Source organism: Pavona decussata, unplaced genomic scaffold (assembly GCF_977016875.1).
Source record: "Pavona decussata unplaced genomic scaffold, jaPavDecu1.1 SCAFFOLD_280, whole genome shotgun sequence".
NCBI lineage: Eukaryota > Metazoa > Cnidaria > Anthozoa > Scleractinia > Agariciidae > Pavona > Pavona decussata.
This window is the reverse complement of record NW_028145681.1, coordinates 1,067,401-1,085,948: the sequence shown is the minus strand read 5'-3', so window position 1 is coordinate 1,085,948 and position 18,548 is coordinate 1,067,401. Positions and strand designations below refer to the sequence as shown.

At 38.9% G+C, this 18,548-nt stretch overlaps 1 protein-coding gene across 4 annotated transcripts; it reads right to left on the bottom strand.

Annotated features, from left to right (window-relative positions):
* Window positions 1–702: 702 nt before the first annotated feature.
* Window positions 703–14,511, bottom strand: LOC146455378 (uncharacterized). Of its 4 annotated transcripts, none has more exons than XM_085094441.1 (14): window positions 14,346–14,511; window positions 13,652–13,915; window positions 12,182–12,391; window positions 11,453–11,503; window positions 9,598–9,663; window positions 9,169–9,213; window positions 7,879–7,917; window positions 7,684–7,728; window positions 6,642–6,680; window positions 5,855–5,902; window positions 3,591–4,883; window positions 2,833–2,955; window positions 1,905–2,033; window positions 703–933 (listed from the first exon to the last, which is right to left on the bottom strand). In XM_085094441.1, the coding sequence occupies exons 1-14, from the start codon at window positions 14,416–14,418 to the stop codon at window positions 704–706; spliced, it is 2,655 nt and encodes an 884-aa protein (XP_084950567.1). In that variant the 5' UTR covers window positions 14,419–14,511; the 3' UTR covers window position 703. The 4 variants fall into 4 exon arrangements, with proteins under 4 accessions (XP_084950567.1, XP_084950568.1, XP_084950569.1 ...); XM_085094442.1 differs by having other exon boundaries at window positions 9,169–9,210; XM_085094443.1 differs by lacking the exon at window positions 5,855–5,902.
* Window positions 14,512–18,548: the final 4,037 nt, after the last annotated feature.

Genomic DNA, 18,548 nt, shown 5'->3' with positions numbered 1-18,548 from the left:
GAATAGAATATGTTACGATTAATTGCAATAAGGCGTTCTTATTGTGGTATCATCGTTTATTTCAGTACTGATTACTATCCTTTTTGGTGGAGGGAGACCATTATTATGTTCGTTCTTCTTTCTTCTAATCTACCCATCCCTCGTTCGTCCCAATTTTGCCCGAGACATTTTCGTACACCCGTCCCGGTAATTTGTCTCCAGTCTGCAAGCAGCTCAGTAATCGGAGAAAAGAGTTCTGAAAATAGCAATTGCATGCCAGGAGCCCATAATCCAGCGCTTCTATCTCTAATATCAAGCCATGGAGTCAAACCTTTCCCGAGTGGATTTATTTTTAGAACGGCTCTCAGGGGACCTTAGGAAGGCCCACAGTTCAAGTACCCAATCAAAGAAGAGCAATGACAATTAAATTAAAAAGCAGTTCTAAACCTGCTCGGGAAAGGGTTGACTCAAGGAATTAATGCCGATAGAGGCTCCAAGTTATGGGCTACTGAATTGCCGTATTGGTAAATAATTAAAGCGTTTTGGTGTGGTCTGTCTCAAACATAGCACGAGTAATCCAAAAATTGCATCATTACGTCATAATGCTCTGAAATGTTTCAGCCGATCCTCAGCACGGAAAAAACCCTTTTTTCAAAACCCTCTTTTGGAAGGGATCTCAGTTATATTTTACCTATAAAGTCACCATTGTTATTCTTATTTAACATTATAACAGCTGAAGTATGCATTTTATCACCCGATTCGGTTCAAGCCTTTCCTTACCTTTGCAACCTTTGACACATGGCATCGTGTCAACAGGAGGTCCAAAGCGACTGCAGCCATGTCCACCGAATTGTGGCTTGGGATTTGTGCAAGACCTGTGACGGTAACGCACTCCTTCGCCACATGTCGCGCTACACTCCGACCAATTCGAATAAGGTGTGTAGCCCCCATGAACTTCAAGAAGAAATCAACACAACATTTTAAAACGATCCCGTTTTTATTACAAAAATGTAAGAAAAATGATAGAATTGTTTCTGGAATGTAAGTGAGTTGCGAAGGAAACCAATCAAATACTGGATAACTAAACCGCAAGGCGTACCGCCATTTAATAATGCCACTGGCTACACAGAGACGTTCTAATATTTGATAGATTGTTATCGCGTCACGAATACGAAAAATTCCAATGTCATTAACTTTGCTTGTGAGAAATTCTTTTTTAAATAGATAGGTCAATCTGTTATGCTACCAAGAGTTACGGCTCGCCGGCTCTGTCGTTTCTATCCACTTCAAATGATAGTTTGCTTGTGGCGAACTATTTAAACAAGAGAAGGACTTGCGGCTGATAGTTGCTGCGTGGAGAAGCGAAACTTCGAGGGCTTATTCGCTAGTTTCAAGAGCGTCAAATTTCCTCGGGGCAACTATTACACTGATAGTCCCTAGACAGAAACATTCTATCGTTTTTATTGTTCACCACAAAAGTCACTGAGACTTGCATTTCAAAATTATAGAAAGGCGAATAAACAGCATACAGGATAAAAATACAGTGAAAGCAACCCGTTTGTTACGAATTGGAAAACAAATGGAAGGCTTTATCGCGGACGAGTACTATGCATCTGGATATTTTTGCCCGATGGACACTATCCGCTGATATTGTCTCTTCGTAGATAAACACTATTATGTCACATTGATCAATTTAAACGAATAAGACTGCAGAAAGTGTTATAGTGATGAACTATAACAACCGATAGAAAACTTTTGCTCGTCGTCTAATTATTTTTGAAATTATCATTGTGGTTTGATCTTGCGTCTGATTGGTCACAACGCAATTAGCCAATCAAGTCTAAATAAGGCATTTTTACGTGGTACGCACTGTAATACAAATATTCTTTCTAGCTACATACAAAAGTAAGAGATATTTTTCTTACTTGGGCACCTATGCGTATTGCACGACCTTCGCTGCAAAACTTGACGATTGTTAACCTTAATCATGCGCAGTCTGACTCCTCCACCACATGGCTTGTCACACGGAGTAAATCCCGTCGCTAACACGTTATCTAAAAGAAAAAGATTATAACTGAGGAAGTTTTTAATACGGAAGACATTGGGTTTGTACAGCACGAATAAAGAAAACCACCATAATCAGTACCATTACTCAGTATAGCTGTTCCCGGATCTGAATCCACTGGCCAAGTGAGAACAGGACAAAAGAGTAACGGGCAAAGACAGGGGACAAACACCAGAAAAGTGAGATATCTACTTTTATTAAAAACTGGATCATTGTATAATACAATGCCAGGGGTTTGACTGGCTAACCGGCCATGGTATATGAGTCATGATTATACCATGCCCGAGAAATAGCGACCATTAAATGGTCTTCTGGTTGTTCTTGCAAAGCGAAATCAGCAAAATCTAGTAACGTTTCTTGGTTATTCTTTTAATAAAACAATTATTCCATTCACGCTTGTTGAGTATGAGATGATTATAGCCAACCAGGCGATCATCTCATATCCAACGCGCGCTCGTGGAATAATTGATAAATGATAACTTTCTCCTCTGATCTATGTTACCTGTACTACTACCTAACTACCTGCACAACTCGCGATTACATCAATCTTTTTTACCAAAACGAAACGATTTCCGGTCTTCAGTGCATCAGACATGAATAACTCTTTTATAGGTGACTGAATCCACGAAAGATACATATTTCCTGTTGTTTTATATTTGTTTTATCAAGAGATTCTTATTACATTTTTTTTATTTGTATATGCGAATGCAAAAACCCTCTGTCAAAAAGTTTGCACGATTATTAGATTTTTGTTTTTAGGTCTATTTTCAACCTTGGCAGTTACTTACTACACAGTTTGCAAGCTTTTCTACAGTATCTTTTCATCAGTTCTCCAAACGTCAAACAATACCGGCGAGCTGCCCACTCTTCACATGCCTTTGGAAACCTGTCCTCGCAATCTCGTAGATAAACTGAAAAATAATAACCACAACCGTCAGTGTTCAGCCTGTCTGAATTGATTAAACGCTGTTATTATTCAACACATTGTAACACTGCCCAAATATGGTCATGGTGCACTCAATATTCGTCGTCCGTAGTCAAATCCTGCAATGTACGTAATTTCATATGTCGTGGGGAAATGTCGAATAAAGATCGCCTCTAGCTTTTTTGCAATAAAATTGTGCTTTGTTATGAATGTGTTGAATAACAAAACAGTTATCCTGCTCAATCTTGCGGAATATCCCCAGATTTTAGCCAACTCGGCCTACGGCCTCGTCCGCCAAGTATCCGGCGACATTCCAAGCGATTTCGCAGGGTAATTGTTAAATATCCTAAGGAATCAGTAATTCACCCAACTTGAAAAATTTTGAACAAACTATTGGAAACCGAGAGACCTTTTCGGATATCTTATTAAAAAATGCAGCAGCTGTTTTTTATGTACTTATTAATTTATTTCTATGCTTTTATACGTACTGTTAGTGTTTTACACTACGGTATCACAGCTAGCACCATGTCTCCAATTAGCAGGAATGATAAATAAAGACCGCGTAAAATTCCGCTTTTTGTACCATCTCTTGAATTGAAGCTACAAAACAGTCAAACTTACATATTTTTGAGTCATCAGGCTTGAGCTCCTTGAAGGTTTCCCGTAGTGATTTATTATGATGATTTAGCTTGTTTACCCATTTACTGGTGCTGTTAGTATTGGCCTGACTGGCGACGTGGTGCTGAACAAGTTCATTGGCAATGTGGTCCACCACGTCAGCGGAAGCCTGGGCAGTTCTATCAACATTAGGTCGGTTTCCATTTCCTTGAATCACGTGTAATCCTGGCGCAGTCGTATCTGACACGGATTGCGTTACCAAGAGTACGCCATTAGTGTGAGCCAACTGAGATTGGTTTTTGCTTGTATCTTGCAAGGAATTATCCTTTCCCACGGTGTTCTTTATTTGAGAAGTATTCGCGAGTGGGATGTTGTTGGGAGGTATCTCTTGAGCAGCCGGAGGACCTGGCAACTTTGTGACGGTCATGTCTGTTGACGATTGAGTTTTCATATCTTTGTATCCTGCAGGAGGGAGATAAGAAATGATGTTGTTAACTAATGGAGTGCCAGTGACCTTGAGAACTGTCGTTACTACGCTGTCGTTTGAACGTTGTTTTTTTCCCAAGTTGTCTTCATTTTTCTTCACCATCTCAGTGCCCTGTTCTTTGATTCCATTGTTTACGGGAGCATCTTCGATTGCTTTCAGTACGTGTTTTAATTTCTCGATGTTTTTGCTCAAAACTTTGTGGGCTACTTCGTAGTCATGATACGCCTTATGCTGTTGCGCATGCCCAGTCGTTTGAGCTGCCGTGTGACCAGTAGTTGCATTCGAGTGGCTTTTCATTGTTTTAAAATCATCGATGTTAAAACCAGTTATATTCTCCTCGTGAACATAACTCCCCTTCTTTGCGGTTTTAGGAGGATGCTTATAATGCACTGTAGTGTCTATGAAAACGTTTCCTCTCAATTTGGGCTTCCCCGTTATTACAATGTCTTTATCAATTTCAGTTAGTTTAGTTTCATCCGAAGAGGTCTTCCCTGTCACCGGCGTTTCCTTAATCACAGGATCCAAAACTTCCACCCTCTGTGTTCTCTCCTCATCATCGGCTTCCGTAAACTTGTCCACTGGTTCTTTTTCAACGTCTGTTTCGTTAGCTGGCGGTTCGTCTGTCTCCGTGTGTATCTCTATCTTATTCACTCGTTTGCCTTTATGTTTGTGACTTTTAATAGCAGTATCTGATTGGTTTTGAGGTACTCCTTCTGCAATCGCAGCTATGGAGTTCACCTTTTCCTGGATGTCTTTCTCAAGTTTCGCCAGGTATGTCTCATTGTCTGAACTTTGCGAAATCTTGAAAGCTGAAAATTGGTCGAGAAAAACAACAAATTGGGAACGGTGCCTACTTAAGTTACTGCGCATACGTTCTGCACATCTGGAGATACTCGAGTTTCATATGGCGATGCCTACTAATACAGGGATATTTTTGCGCGGCTTAAAACTATGCGGAGAAAGCAGAACTTACCAAGTTCTCTTGGCATCCAAAAAGAAAATTGGGGGTAACCATGCATTTTTCAGAGATAAAAAGCTTCAATTTTGAACAAAACGCCATACAATTCTTTGTATTTTACTGTTTTTTAGAATAATTGTTGCTTAATTATCTCTTAAAAAAATCCGTGGCTACCCCCAAATTTCTTTTTAGATTTCAATAGCCCTTGCCAAGATATGCTTTCCCCGCATAGTCATAAACCACACAAAAATACTTCTTTATCAGTAGGCACCGTCCATAAAAGGCTTAAGGCTTCATTCTTTTTTGTAGTCTAATAAAATCAGAACTACTAACTACGATCAGAATAAATGTATCTTTTTTCAGTCATTAACACAGGCAAACTCGGAGAAACAAAATCCGTGTTCTTCTAACAGGAGTTGAACCCACAACCTTCCGATTGCTAGGTCGGATGCTGTACCACTGAGCTACAGGAGACTCGTGGGAGCCAAGGCCATTAAAATAGGTTCGTGTGGGAAACATCCTGCATACTGTTAGGATTTGAATGTCGATGTGTGGCATATGTATGTGAAAGAAATGTGATGTTATATTTTTAGCATGTTGAATAAATGATGGTTGTATTTTTTTTTTCCGAGTATGCCTGTGTCACTGACTCAAAAAAGTACATCTATTATAATTATATTTACCCCTTGCTTAAAATATAACATCACATAACCTTTTCTTTTACTTACTAGATATTATCATAAAGGAAACAAATTGCAAGCAGTGGAAAGTAAACTATAAAACTCTTGTAATCTGAAACATCACAAAGCAGTGTCTACGTACCTTCCTCGACTTCTTTCACGATGTCCTCAGCGCTAGCTCCTGAGCCAGCTAGCAAAAGTCACAGAAAACGTCCTTTAGGTGATAACATTTGGCGTATTTGTCACAACGCCGAAGTTTGATTTTTTACTGAATGTCTTACCACCAACCATGTTTCTCTTCTTTTTTTCAGTATAATTAACTCTTGAGAATGCCGTCAGTGACACAGACATACTCGAAAAAAAAGAGATCCAAGTTCTCCCAACAGGAATCTAACCTATAAACTTCCGATTACTAGTACGTGCTCTACCCCTGAGGTATAGGAGACTCATGCGAGCTAGCCCATCAGTTAATTTATAGCCATTAAACCAGGCTAAAGATAGCATCGCATTTTTCAATTGCACAATGCCACTCACATCGACATTCAAATCCTAGCAATAAGAAGAATGTTTGTCATATGAACCCCAGTTTTAAATAACGCTAGTTCCCACGAGTCTCCTGTAGCTAAGTTGGTAGGTTCGAGGTCCTCTTAGGAGAACTCTGATTTCTTTACAGAATAATACATAATTTTCATTACTCCAAATTAACTTTTCTTTCTGGACTCAAATCAAGTGACCCAAGCGTTAGAGTCTAAATGTATTGATAAAATCGTAAGTCTTGCCATTCATAAGAAAGTGATTGAGCAGCAATTCAGTTCCTGAGATACAATTTAACATTACTCACTGGTTTTGAACCTGACACTATCCGGAATAAGAAGTTTAGAATATGACAAGAAAGTTAAAAGAGAAGGTAGAATGTGAGGTCGACTTACCATCGCTAGAATCAAAGCTATCGTCAGATTTTAAATCACCTGTGTAAAGAAAGAAAGGCTGAGTACTTCATGCAATATCCGTGTGCTGTATTAACGTGAGTAGAGCCTCATTACCGACTTTATCCTAGAAGCTTATCATAACTCCTAGTATTTCGATCATTACACAACAAGTATAACAACTCGCAAAGTCGAAGTGTTTATATGTGCAAGGAATCCCACGCAATTATTTCTTCGCAACGCAACTATATTGGCATGAACTCATTTACTAGCTAGATCGCAGTGAACTTAGCTTGCAATGCAGGCGTATTTTGGGGGCAAGTGAACGCTCAGTATTTTCTTTGTGGAGTACCTTGCCGCCATATTGGATTATGACGAAAAGAAGACTGGCGTCGTTCCAGCTCACTACGTTTGGAAATCCAAGATGGTAGCTCAATGCACAAACGCCTGTTAATGCAACACTTGACCATCAAAAAGAAAGCCTGCACTGCTGGCTGCGCTACACTGAACTTAAAAGAGGGCGTATCTGACAATGTTTCGCTTGCGTGGTGAGGTAACGAGAAGTGAAGTAACGACGGGTTAATAATCGACTAGCTGTTCTACGTATATCACAGTGGGTTAAATTGGAAAGATTTAGAATAACGTTTACGGCAAACGGGAAACGCCAGAAATGACCACGTGACCATGTTTATCCTTTATTTGCCGCTTGATGGTTTCAATTTCTCCGTAAAATTGAGTAACTTTGCGTTAACTTGAAAGGCCAGAATTGTTTTACACTATTCCAATCTATGTACTCATTTTTTTTTCTCAAAAACATATACACGCAAATCTTACGTTTGCTATTTGCCGCAAACGAGATTCTAAATTCCTCTATTTCAGTGAGTTGGCAATATATATATATATATATATATATATATATATATATATATATATATATATATATATATATATATATATATATATATGGTGCAAGAGCGACCTCAACAGAACTAGAACAGCTTCTTATATGTAAGGTAATTAAAAGCTAACAGTAGCCGTTACTTACTTTCTGTGTGTATTTTTATTGATTCCTTGTCCCCCTTTTGATCATCTATCAAAGAACGATTGACCTGAACAGTTAGGAGCTGGTTTTGATGCCATCACGATTACTCCAAAATTCCCTTACAGTATGCAGGTGATTAGAGAGGATAAGAGAGAGAATAGCATTCACTGTTCATAGCAGATCATATTTCAACATTACCTTCACTCGTGTGTATACGAATTGAGTCTCCCAAATCATCTAATGACAAAGGAAAAACATTTTAGGGTTTTCAGACATTCATAACGCTTTAAAAGAATAAGTTGCCCATTTTATAGTTGTCTGCTTCATGACCTGGTCTTGGATTGTAAGCGAGGCTAGGGTTGACCTTGCTTTGATACAAACCTCACTGCGTTTCACATGTAAATGCAAACTAGTTAGCATAAGAACAGCATGATGTAATAGACCTTTTTCATAAATGGCAGCCGATTTATTATTCTTTTCAATATATGTTAATTAGTTCTACTAACCTCATTTCAGAGTAAAATTTCTTTTGAATTTTGCACATGCTGACGAGGCTAGTAGGGCTGATTTTCATGAAAACAAAAGAATAATTCATCGGCCGCCATTTATGAAGAAGGTCTATACATCAAACACGAGGGAGAGCGTTTCATACAATTCCAAACAGCGAGAAGTGGGTTGAATAAACGAGGCGCGATTCATAATTCTTGGAAAAATTCAAAGCAAAAGTTCACCATATATTTTATGATAAATAAGGTCATCTTTTTAAATCTTTATTGCGGCAGTGATTTCCTTTGTTTTCTCTTCATGAATCATTAATGAGTTTGAGAACTGTATATTGAAACCAGTGAGGTTTGTAGCAAAACAAAGTTAGCCCCAGCCAGTCTCGCTTTCACTCAAAGGCCAGGTCACAAAGCACACAACTGTAGAATTGGCAATTACACAGTAAATTATTGAACGTCATGGTTATGATGAAAAATGCAAGTATTCGTTTGAATATAGAATACTGACACGAGTTCCGGATAAACTTGAACCCGAACCAAAGCTAGTGTACAAAAGATATTTTCATTGTTTCAAGACCCTACCGAGTGATTTTGTAGGAGATGAGGGAACTGAGACAGCGAACTTTCAACCGTTGAATTAGCCTGTGCAGCTGGCAGAATGTCGTACGAAGGCGCTTTAGGCGGCGGAGCTGCGATACGGAGCAGCGAAGCCGCGTGGGGAATTGGGAAGAGACAGTATTTTCTCGCGGCTGAGGCCGCTCATGTCGGCTCCGCCGTCAAACTTGAAATTCGCGCGCGGACAATACCGTAGCTACGCATGCTATTGTTGCATAAAACTCAGCCAACTCAGTAGCTTTCCGAATGTATCTTTTTTGTTTTAAAACAGTTCTCAAATTCCTTCAACTATATTTGTGTCGGGCCAACTTTTAAGACTGTAGTAAACTAACTTTAACTGTAAACCGACTTTTAATTAAGTACATCTTCGTACCTGGATCCTTAGTACTAGTAGTTTGAAATGACTTGTCAAAATCTTCTAAAATAAAAATAAGCACATTTTTTTTAATATAACACATTAACTGCAAACAAATCATGCGCGCTAGTTAATATATAAATATGAAACACCTACAGAAGATGAAATTTAAGGGTCAGTTATTAAAAGACAGTTTAGACGGTGTTTAACAAAACCACGTTCTAAACCATTTTCAATTTTGCCCGCAGTCATATCTAAACAATGTCTGTTGTTTACAGTAACAAGAAGGCTTGCATCCCAGACTAGAAAACTATTTATCTCCCTAAAATAAACCACTTATCAACAGATTTGGAGGCCCACTGATTGTCTTAAGCCGAGGCCTAAGTTAGACTCTGTTTAAATAACCGGCCCTAAGTGTTTTAAAACGTTGTATAGAATCTTTATCACCTGCATGCAAATCATTGGCGTCTGGGTTTGTTATCTCGCTTTCTTCCTCTGTTTCATCCGCAGTGTCTAAATTAAAGTAGACTTACATTTGGTATCACGGAATAAACAAACACAAGAGGTCATCATACAGACACTGCTTCAATGAAAATGTATCTGAAGTTATCGAATATTCGTAGCTGGAGAATAGATATTAGACATTTTAAAAACACGACACAACATTGATTTAAGTTTGGAAGACATGTTTCGGATGCTTCAGTATCCATCGTCAGTTCAAGTATGTTTACAAATTTTTGGTACTATATATGGAGCAGATAACAAAGTTATTTCGAAGTTATTTCGCTTCTCATTTCCAGAATTCCCAAGATGGTTAAGCAATTGCCAATCACATAATGAGAATTTTAGCATCTTTCTCCCACTTCAGTCATTCGAATGTCCACGAAACCATCCATGCCACGTCACGCACGTGTTTATACCATCCGCGGAGGACTAGCTTGTACGTTTTACAAATACCTTGAGACACTGTAAAATGGAAAGTATCGTAGATATACTCTGCCGTTATGATCTCATGACAAAAATAAAAAGTACAAGAACGAGTGATAGAAAAAAAAAATCAAAAAAAAAATCAATGGTTTGCTTCACTGTTTCTTTAACTGTTTTTCCTTTTGTTTTATTTGATAGACGAGGATAGTTTTTTATCTGCCGCCAGCATTCCTACGAGAGCACCGCATGGCGAGTTTTATTAGACTCAAGGTCGGTAATAACTACTAATGTTCCAAGTTCAGCCTCTTACGTTAGTTGCAACCAAAACCTTAAGGTACCATTGGTAGGGCAAGGACAAATTACACAAAACCTAACAGGCTGGGAGGTGAATAGCACATTGACATGATTATTTTTCTCCAGAGATATTCTGAAAGTAATTTAGGTTCAAGTTTGATGGTAGATACCGCTAAGATGCCTGCAAAGTTGAACTCATCTAGCTCATCTTCGTAGGTATGCCAGTAGAGAAGACGTTGGGGAATGTAATAGCTCCTAGCTATTGAAACAATCCGAGAAGTTCGAAGTGGCGGAGCACATGCGATTTATATGAGGCGCATAAGGCATCATGGGGCGCAGGTGGTGCATGCATCACCGAATGTACATCTACAACGGATGTGCAAACTTAGCCGTTATTATCATTACAAGGCGCTATCCATTTAGCCGATAACATTCGGTTAGAAATTGTGGAAATTTCCGTGTTACAGTGTAAAGCGCCTTACCGTGGCCACCCAACAAACTTTTTTTTACAAGTTAGCCATAAAATCCAAAACGACATGTTTTCCATAATTCGTTGTTGCATCACTTGCCTGTTGGACTTTGCAAGGAGGCGTGACCGTTAATCAAATTCTCGTATCTGATTGGATAACTTGTAAAAAAAGTTTGTTGGGTGGCCACAGTAAGGCGCGTCGCACTGTAAACGGACTCAAGACATTTTTCTCCATCTGGGCGAAGAAGCTCCTTTTCAGTTGGGAACTTACAATCTCATTGGTAAGTCAAAACGTGCACGAATGTCGCGATGATTGGCACAAGAAGCCAACAAAATGGAAAATAAAAATTTGAACCAATGGATCAGTAACAGTGGAGTACCCGGCCGAAGGTCGTCAATTTGTTCCGGAAAATTTCGTTTCATCCGCGCGTCTCTTATGCATTTCAACCGGCTGAACCAAAAATTTTGGTTATATGGAAAGCGCTCCTGGGATAGCTTCTGATACCAGCGAGAGATGTTTGCATATGCTGGAACAATATCCTAACTAGAAACGGTGGATATACAGTATATAAAGTACCAGGCGCACTATTCATAGTTATCATAATAACTTACCAATAAAGGTTCCACCTCCAACTGGAATTGTTTTCTTTTCTGCTGTGGTTTCTGAAATTCAGAGGAAAATGTCTTATTTAATAAAATCGTACCTCTTTTCTATATTATCTAAGGCCAATAACACCGCAAATAGGCCTTTATTGCGGTTTTCGACGCCATTTTGACGAGTAGGCAAACACTTCTTGGAATAACAGTGTTTGTATGGAAGTCCGATGTCAAATAATTTTCATAAAACATCGCCTCTGAAAAATCCATGAATTGGAAACTTTAGGCACTATGCAAAGGATTTTATAAAAAATAACTGAGGAATGTAGCTGTGCCAGAAAGCATCTAGCTGCGTTTCGATATTTCTATACATTTGTCTGTATAGCGAACCAGCCGTGAACTGCTACTAAAAATAGTTCGCGGGAAAAAATACAAGGAAATGTATGGAAAGTTCGAAACACGACTGGACGCTTTCTGGCACAGTTACATCCCTCCAATTTTTCTTCTTAAAATCCTTTTCCTAGTGCCAAAAGTTTCCATTTCATGAATATTTTTAGAAGCGATGTTTTATGAAAATTATTTGACACCGGGTTTCCATACAAACACTGTTATTTCAAGACGTGTTTGCCTACTCCTCAAAATGGCGTCGAAAACCGTGATAAGGCCTATTGTTGTCGCGTTTTGAGGGAATTCGTATTATTCAACGTTTGAAAATAAAAGGCTACTTTGAAAGGTTGACGTTACCAGTTTTTCTTTTCGTGGGGCAACGATGACGAGCGAGAAAAAATGTAGAATCCATGACTTCTTTACTTGATTCGTTGACTTTTCTCAGCACTATTCTGTAGGGTTTGTGCTTCAAATGCCGCATAAACCACTTGGGGTGACTGTATAGCTCGAACGCGTATAGTGTTGGGTGGTCTGTGACTTTCAAAATGAAGAATGTAGCATCTTTGGCTAAAAAGAATACATAAATCGTGAGAAGAATAAAGAAAATCAAGTTATTGGCTTAAAAATATAGATAACTATATGACTATTTAAGTGTCGATGCATTTATCACTGTAAGGCTAATTGAGGACAATGCAATATACAAAATGAACATAACATTTGTTAAAAAATCCCATCTGGTGGGAGGCAAACCAGTTGGCTATTGACAAAACGTGACCCTTGGATTTGAAAACGGGGCTACCGTGAAACAAATGCAAGTGATTAGAGCGGGACTTGAACACGGGACCGCTGGGTTAGGGGTCCGGCATCCTAACGACTAGGCGACACCGCCTCCCGACTCCTTCACTTTTTGTCCACTTCTAGCGAACGGTTTGTACTGCTAAATAGAGATTGTTGTTTTGATGTTGTTGTTGCTTCTGATTCTTAAAAAACTCGCTAAACCTTAATACATTGGAACCAGTTTTAAATTCATGATTTTATTCTCGATTCAGTTTGAGTCTTGGTCATATTACTGTTTCGGTGATATTTGGCCAAACAACACAAGTTTCCATATTCGTTTCAGTAAGAAGACTGTTATGTGATTTAACTACAGAAAATCAAATTAAATTAAATTAACACAAGACACGTATAAACTTGGTTTTGTCCTGAAACACCTTTATATGCATTTGGTTTTGTCCCAGGGAATGTACGTTGGAAACTATGTTACTTACGAGAAGTTATTCCAATTGATTCAAACCTTTAAAAGAGCAACTGATGGATCAGAGAATTAACTCTGCAGTGTTTGTTTAAGTGCTAAAGTGAATCCACGTATTTCTCACTGAGTGTTAGTCCTAGTAAGCTCGTAACTCAGTCGGCAGAGCAACAGATGATTGCCTCGTGCGATCTCCCAATTAATTACTAAAGCTAACGCTCAGTGGGAAATTCATGGTTTCACTTCAGCACTTTACCATACATTGCAGAGTTAATTCTCTGATCCAGTATTTGTTCCCTTTAAAAGATCGCGCTGACTGACGGATTCAGCTGCCACTGCTGGATAAACAAGAACGAAATCGTCCTGCAAGATTGCTTCACCTTCTTCTACTTTGTTTAATACGATAGAACCTATAAGAATATAATATCGTCTGCTTGGGTTAATTTTTTTTTCCTTCCTCTAGAAAGGAAGCGAGGCAGATTTGTTGACAGGTGTAATCTGATTGGCACTGTGAGTGCATGATCAGGTGATATTTTTTCAAACTATTCTAAACAAACAAATTAAAAACCAATACTCACTGAACATGGAATTTTTCACTTCTCTCTCCAAGTGAAATTGGTAGTTTTTATGGCGTAGAAAGTATCCAGGGTGGAAAAGCGCCTCCAGTGAAATGGTTCCATTCTGATCTAAAAGACCTTTATGAACCTTAAAAATTGCCGGTTTATCTGAAAGCACGGCTTTCTTTTTGTCGGCGTGCAGGCCGTAGTTTTGCGAAGCTCTTGTCGGGTCGTCCAGAGGGGTGTTAATTGAAACAATCTTGACACATCTGGGAAGCAAGATGTCTGAAACAGGTGGTAAAATGACACGAATTGTGTCAATAGCAAAGAAGAAATACCCCGTGTATCTTAAAAATAATGGTGTCTAGCTTCGGAGTAAATGTTGAGAAATGTTGTACGCAACACCTTCAATTCTAAAGATGTGTTTTTTTTTTTTGTCAAAAAATAACAGTTGAAGTATTAGACCGTGTCGAAACCTAACGAAGCAATGAAACGGTCAAGAAGGTTACCTGAATCGGAGAATTGATTTAGTACTCAAAAGATAGAAAAAGCGTTAAAGCCTTTAGGGTATTGTATAGCTAAAACAAAACAATTCTTGCTAGTGTCGTTTGAACGCGTCTGGAATCTAGAATGGGTAATAACCGGAACGATTTGCCTCTTCAATGTATTCTAGAATTATAAAGTGTGAAATATTTGGACTTAATAGTTCACTGACCTTTTCCCAAGGCGACGCAACAGTTGACCAGAAACACCGCAACAAAGCAGTAACGTCTTACCAAACAAAGCATCACCACTTGTTTCCCAAGGATGTATGTAATATTTGTTTTTTAAACACAGATAATCATATTTTGGCTACAATAAACGCAAGAAGGTTTGTTTAAAATTAATTATGACCTTATGTTGTACATGTCCTTTGCTTGAGCAGGCACCAATGACGTAATTGACCGAGTTGTCAAAAGTTGACAGGAGGTCTGTGTGTTTATATTACCGACACCAGCCTCTTCTCAGTATCCGGGACCTGGTTATTCTATCCATATCAACTTCGAGCTGCCAATGATAATTTTTCACTCTTGAAGTCACAAATTACTACGGAAGGTCTCATAGGGAATCAACCACCATGAAAGAGAAAATAGTTGTCCACCTAGGAGAGGTGAACGCATACAAAGGAGTACAGGAACACCGTCATGAGTGAAGGAAGGACGACTGTGGACGACTGATGCGAAATAAATCTGTAAAAAATTTATTTCTGGAATGTTATTGCCAAATTAAACTACAAACTTAAGGATGAGAGAAGATTCTGAAGATTCTCAGGTACTGATCAGTAATGATATTTTTTAGAAGTAGCTAAAGCTTTGCTGTGAAGCACAGAAATGGCTACTACACAGGTACTTTATAAACTTCAGATGCATTGTGAGAAAAGATCACGGGAATATTTCACAATTATCCTGCGAAATCACGTGGAGAATCATCTGATACTTAGCCGGACGAGGCCGTAGGCCGAGTTGGCTAAAATCAGGGGATATACCGCAACAGTGTTCCGCAAGATTGAGCAGGATAATTGTTTCATTATTCAACACATCGATAACAAAGCACAGAAATGATTGCAGAAAAGCAGGAGACGATCTATATTTTGCCATTTTCCCCGACACACGAAATTACGTGCATCTGTTGACTGCGGACGACAAATATTCAGTGCACCATATCCATATTTGGGCGGCATTACAATGTGTTGAATAATAATTAACAATTATTCCACTAGCGCGCGTTGGATATGAGATGATAGACCATGATAGATAGCCAGCGAGGCGATTAGTGCCGAGTTGGCTATAATCATCTCATATCCAACAAGCGCGAGTGGAATAATTAAACAATCAAGAAATATTGGTAGATATTGCTGATTTCGCTTTGCAAGAACAACTAGAAGACAATTTAATGGTCGCTATTTCTCGGTCACGGTATAATGGCTCATGACCGCTAAGCCAATCAAATTCCTGGAATTGCATTATACAATGATCCAGTTTTTAATAATTGCGGATAGATGTATATGTATGAAAAATTGAAAATGTGACTGCATGCTTCACTGCACCGCTGCATCCTTCGGATGTTGTTGTTATAATTCTCAAGATTTCTTAAACTTGAACCAAGGATGTAGATGCCTCAGAAATCAAATTTTAGCGAAAATATTTGAAAAAAAAAATATTTCGTGCAAGTCTGCCCTACTTTTAAAATGGCGCTCCTAACCGGGATACCTTCTACAGTGATTTCACTGAAAACAAGAAGCCCTGGGCGTGTTTTAAATGTGTGTAATAAAGATTGGGGTATAGTTTTGTACCCTGAAGAAGGCAGCATTGCCGAAACGTCGGTTTAAAATATCTTACAGCGTCTATTTTATAATATTTGAATTCACATTTGTGTTTTAAACGTGCCTCGTGTTCGGTCTCAGGCCATGCCTATTACTCCTAAAAATGAGTTACGCCAAAATTTATTTAGCCATTTCATGCTGTTTCTCGTGCAATGCAACATCTGTTTATAATGACTTTTAGGAATCTTCCTGAGTACCAATACCTTAGTACAGCGGAATTACTCTTCTTACTCTTCTATGGCCTGGCATGTCTTGGTTCAAGAATCAGGATACACCGGTTTCTAAACTTGGCTTGAGCAAGAGAATAACCCTGGTTTTACCAGGCTCCTGTTGCCAGCGTATAATAGATCTCACGGTTTCTCAGCAAATATTAAAAAGCTTCAAAGTGTTCACAATTTTCTGAATTTAATCCGTCCATCTCTTAGCGTATTCTGACAGTACCTGTAAGCTCGTTTCTACGTATACCACTAATAAGAAGTCACATCAGAAGCAATGAAACGTTTTGAACGTGTATAAGGTTAACATTAAAATTTAAGCCGACAAGCTACAACGTATTGCAAATTTAAGAAATACGAATTAAAATACCCGCCTGCATATAAAATCATCACTAAGTGTAGTCGAAGGCCAATAAAATTTATTAGATTCAAATTGTTCAAATTGTTCCTCGATTCTTCCACAATTTTATTGAAGCGTGCGCTGCCTACATGATGTTACGCCGTTAACTTGATTATTCTGCTAATCCAATAGTTTGGTAACCGTAGGGTTATACGTAGAGCATCTAGCTGAAATAAGAAACAGAAACAATTCAACAATCCTACCAGAACAACAAAATTCTTGTTAAACCACGTCTTATAAATCTGAAATAATGCAGATAATGTATTCATCGTATAAACATATATTCTAACACCTGATGAATTCCAAGTCAAGCATTCAGACAATTTCAAGAGAATGGTTGTAACTTCATCCTAATGGGATGTTGAGATATCAGATTTAACAGCCAATCAGAATGGAACGGAATGACTTTGTACAGTCTTCCTGCAAAAAAAAATGGAACAGATATTCCGAGAGCCAAAGCCCTTGGTCCCTAGGACCGACTAAAAAGGAATTCGATAGTATTGGTAAGCCGTCGCGAGGAGAGATGGTCATTTGCCACGGCCAGGGGAGATCGCTGACGGCGTTTCAACTTTGGGACATCGCGATACAATCAAAGGAGGGCATACGGGGTTGACCGGCGCCGTTTGCAATGTCTCACATTATTGGTCGAGAGAACAAAAGAACAAACAGAAAAACAATGCTCCTAGACATAAAAACGATGGAGCTGCAGGTTATCTGGATCCTGCAAAAATAGAGCTTAGAACAGGTACAGGTCTACTAGAAATACGAGGAAAAATACGCCGCGTGTTCGTACCTCTAGCTCGTCCAAGTTATAATTGCTCAGTTTACACGGTTATGGTCTTCATATATGACTATAGCTACCAAACACATTGAAGACCAAGTTTAAGGTACTGTATATAATTAAAGATAATGTAAAGGCTGTCAAATTTCCCCTGCCTTATCTCAGGGTTAGCCAATACTCAATTGTAGCAATACTCATTTACAAAACGTTCTCTAACTATTCTTAAAGAAATTCATCAGGCTAGGGAAGATAAACAGTGATTTAAAAGTTCTTAAATAATAGCCAGTCTTAACGTCTTATTGATGCTGACAGTTTCGATGACTGTCAGCCATCTTTATCAAAACTTGAAAAACATGAAAAGTGTCAGAAGCCTGAAATAGGCTTCTGAAGGTGTTAATTATTGCGATAAAGGCGCAAAGTCACTCTGTAGACGCCCCCTCCCCCCCTGGTTTGGGGGTGGAGATCACTTGTGTCCATAAGGGAGAAAGCTGATAGGCTCCCTCGTCCCTGTTTATAGTAGGAGTGTTCGATCTAATACATATGCTTTCCTTAACCCATCGCTTAAACTTGTCGCTTTCCTGCTCAACTATTTCACTTGCTTCCCAATTCATAATGATTGTTCTGACAGACGTGGTCTGTTATGGCTGATTTATGGTGTTCATTGGTAGAAGCTCTGCTGGTGGTTCTTGTGAAATTTCTGGCAGAGATCTTTTCTGCTTCCTTTCTGTGTTCTGTGATCCTGGTTCTCAGCTGTCTCCCTGTTTCACCGATATATACCTTTTCGCATTGGCTGCATGGAATTTTGTACACCACTCCAGCCTTTTTGTGCTTCTCAACTTTGTCCTTCGGGTGAACTTAAACCTGTCTGAGGGTAGTTTGAGGTTTAATCACGGTGGCTACCCTGTGTTTGGTGGAAACTGTCACCATCAATAAGACGTTAAGACTGGTTATGATTTAAGAATTTTTAAATCACTGTTCTCTAACTATGTTCGTTTTCGTCTTCTTAACACTTTACACCAGAACTGATCTCACTTGGAAAGCAGAATTGGAAAAACTTGGAGGTCATGACATGCATTACTGAGAGCCATCAGTGTTTCTCTGTTTTTTTCTTACCTGCCCCTCCTCAATTTTTTTCCAACCTCATTCTTAGAACGTACAAT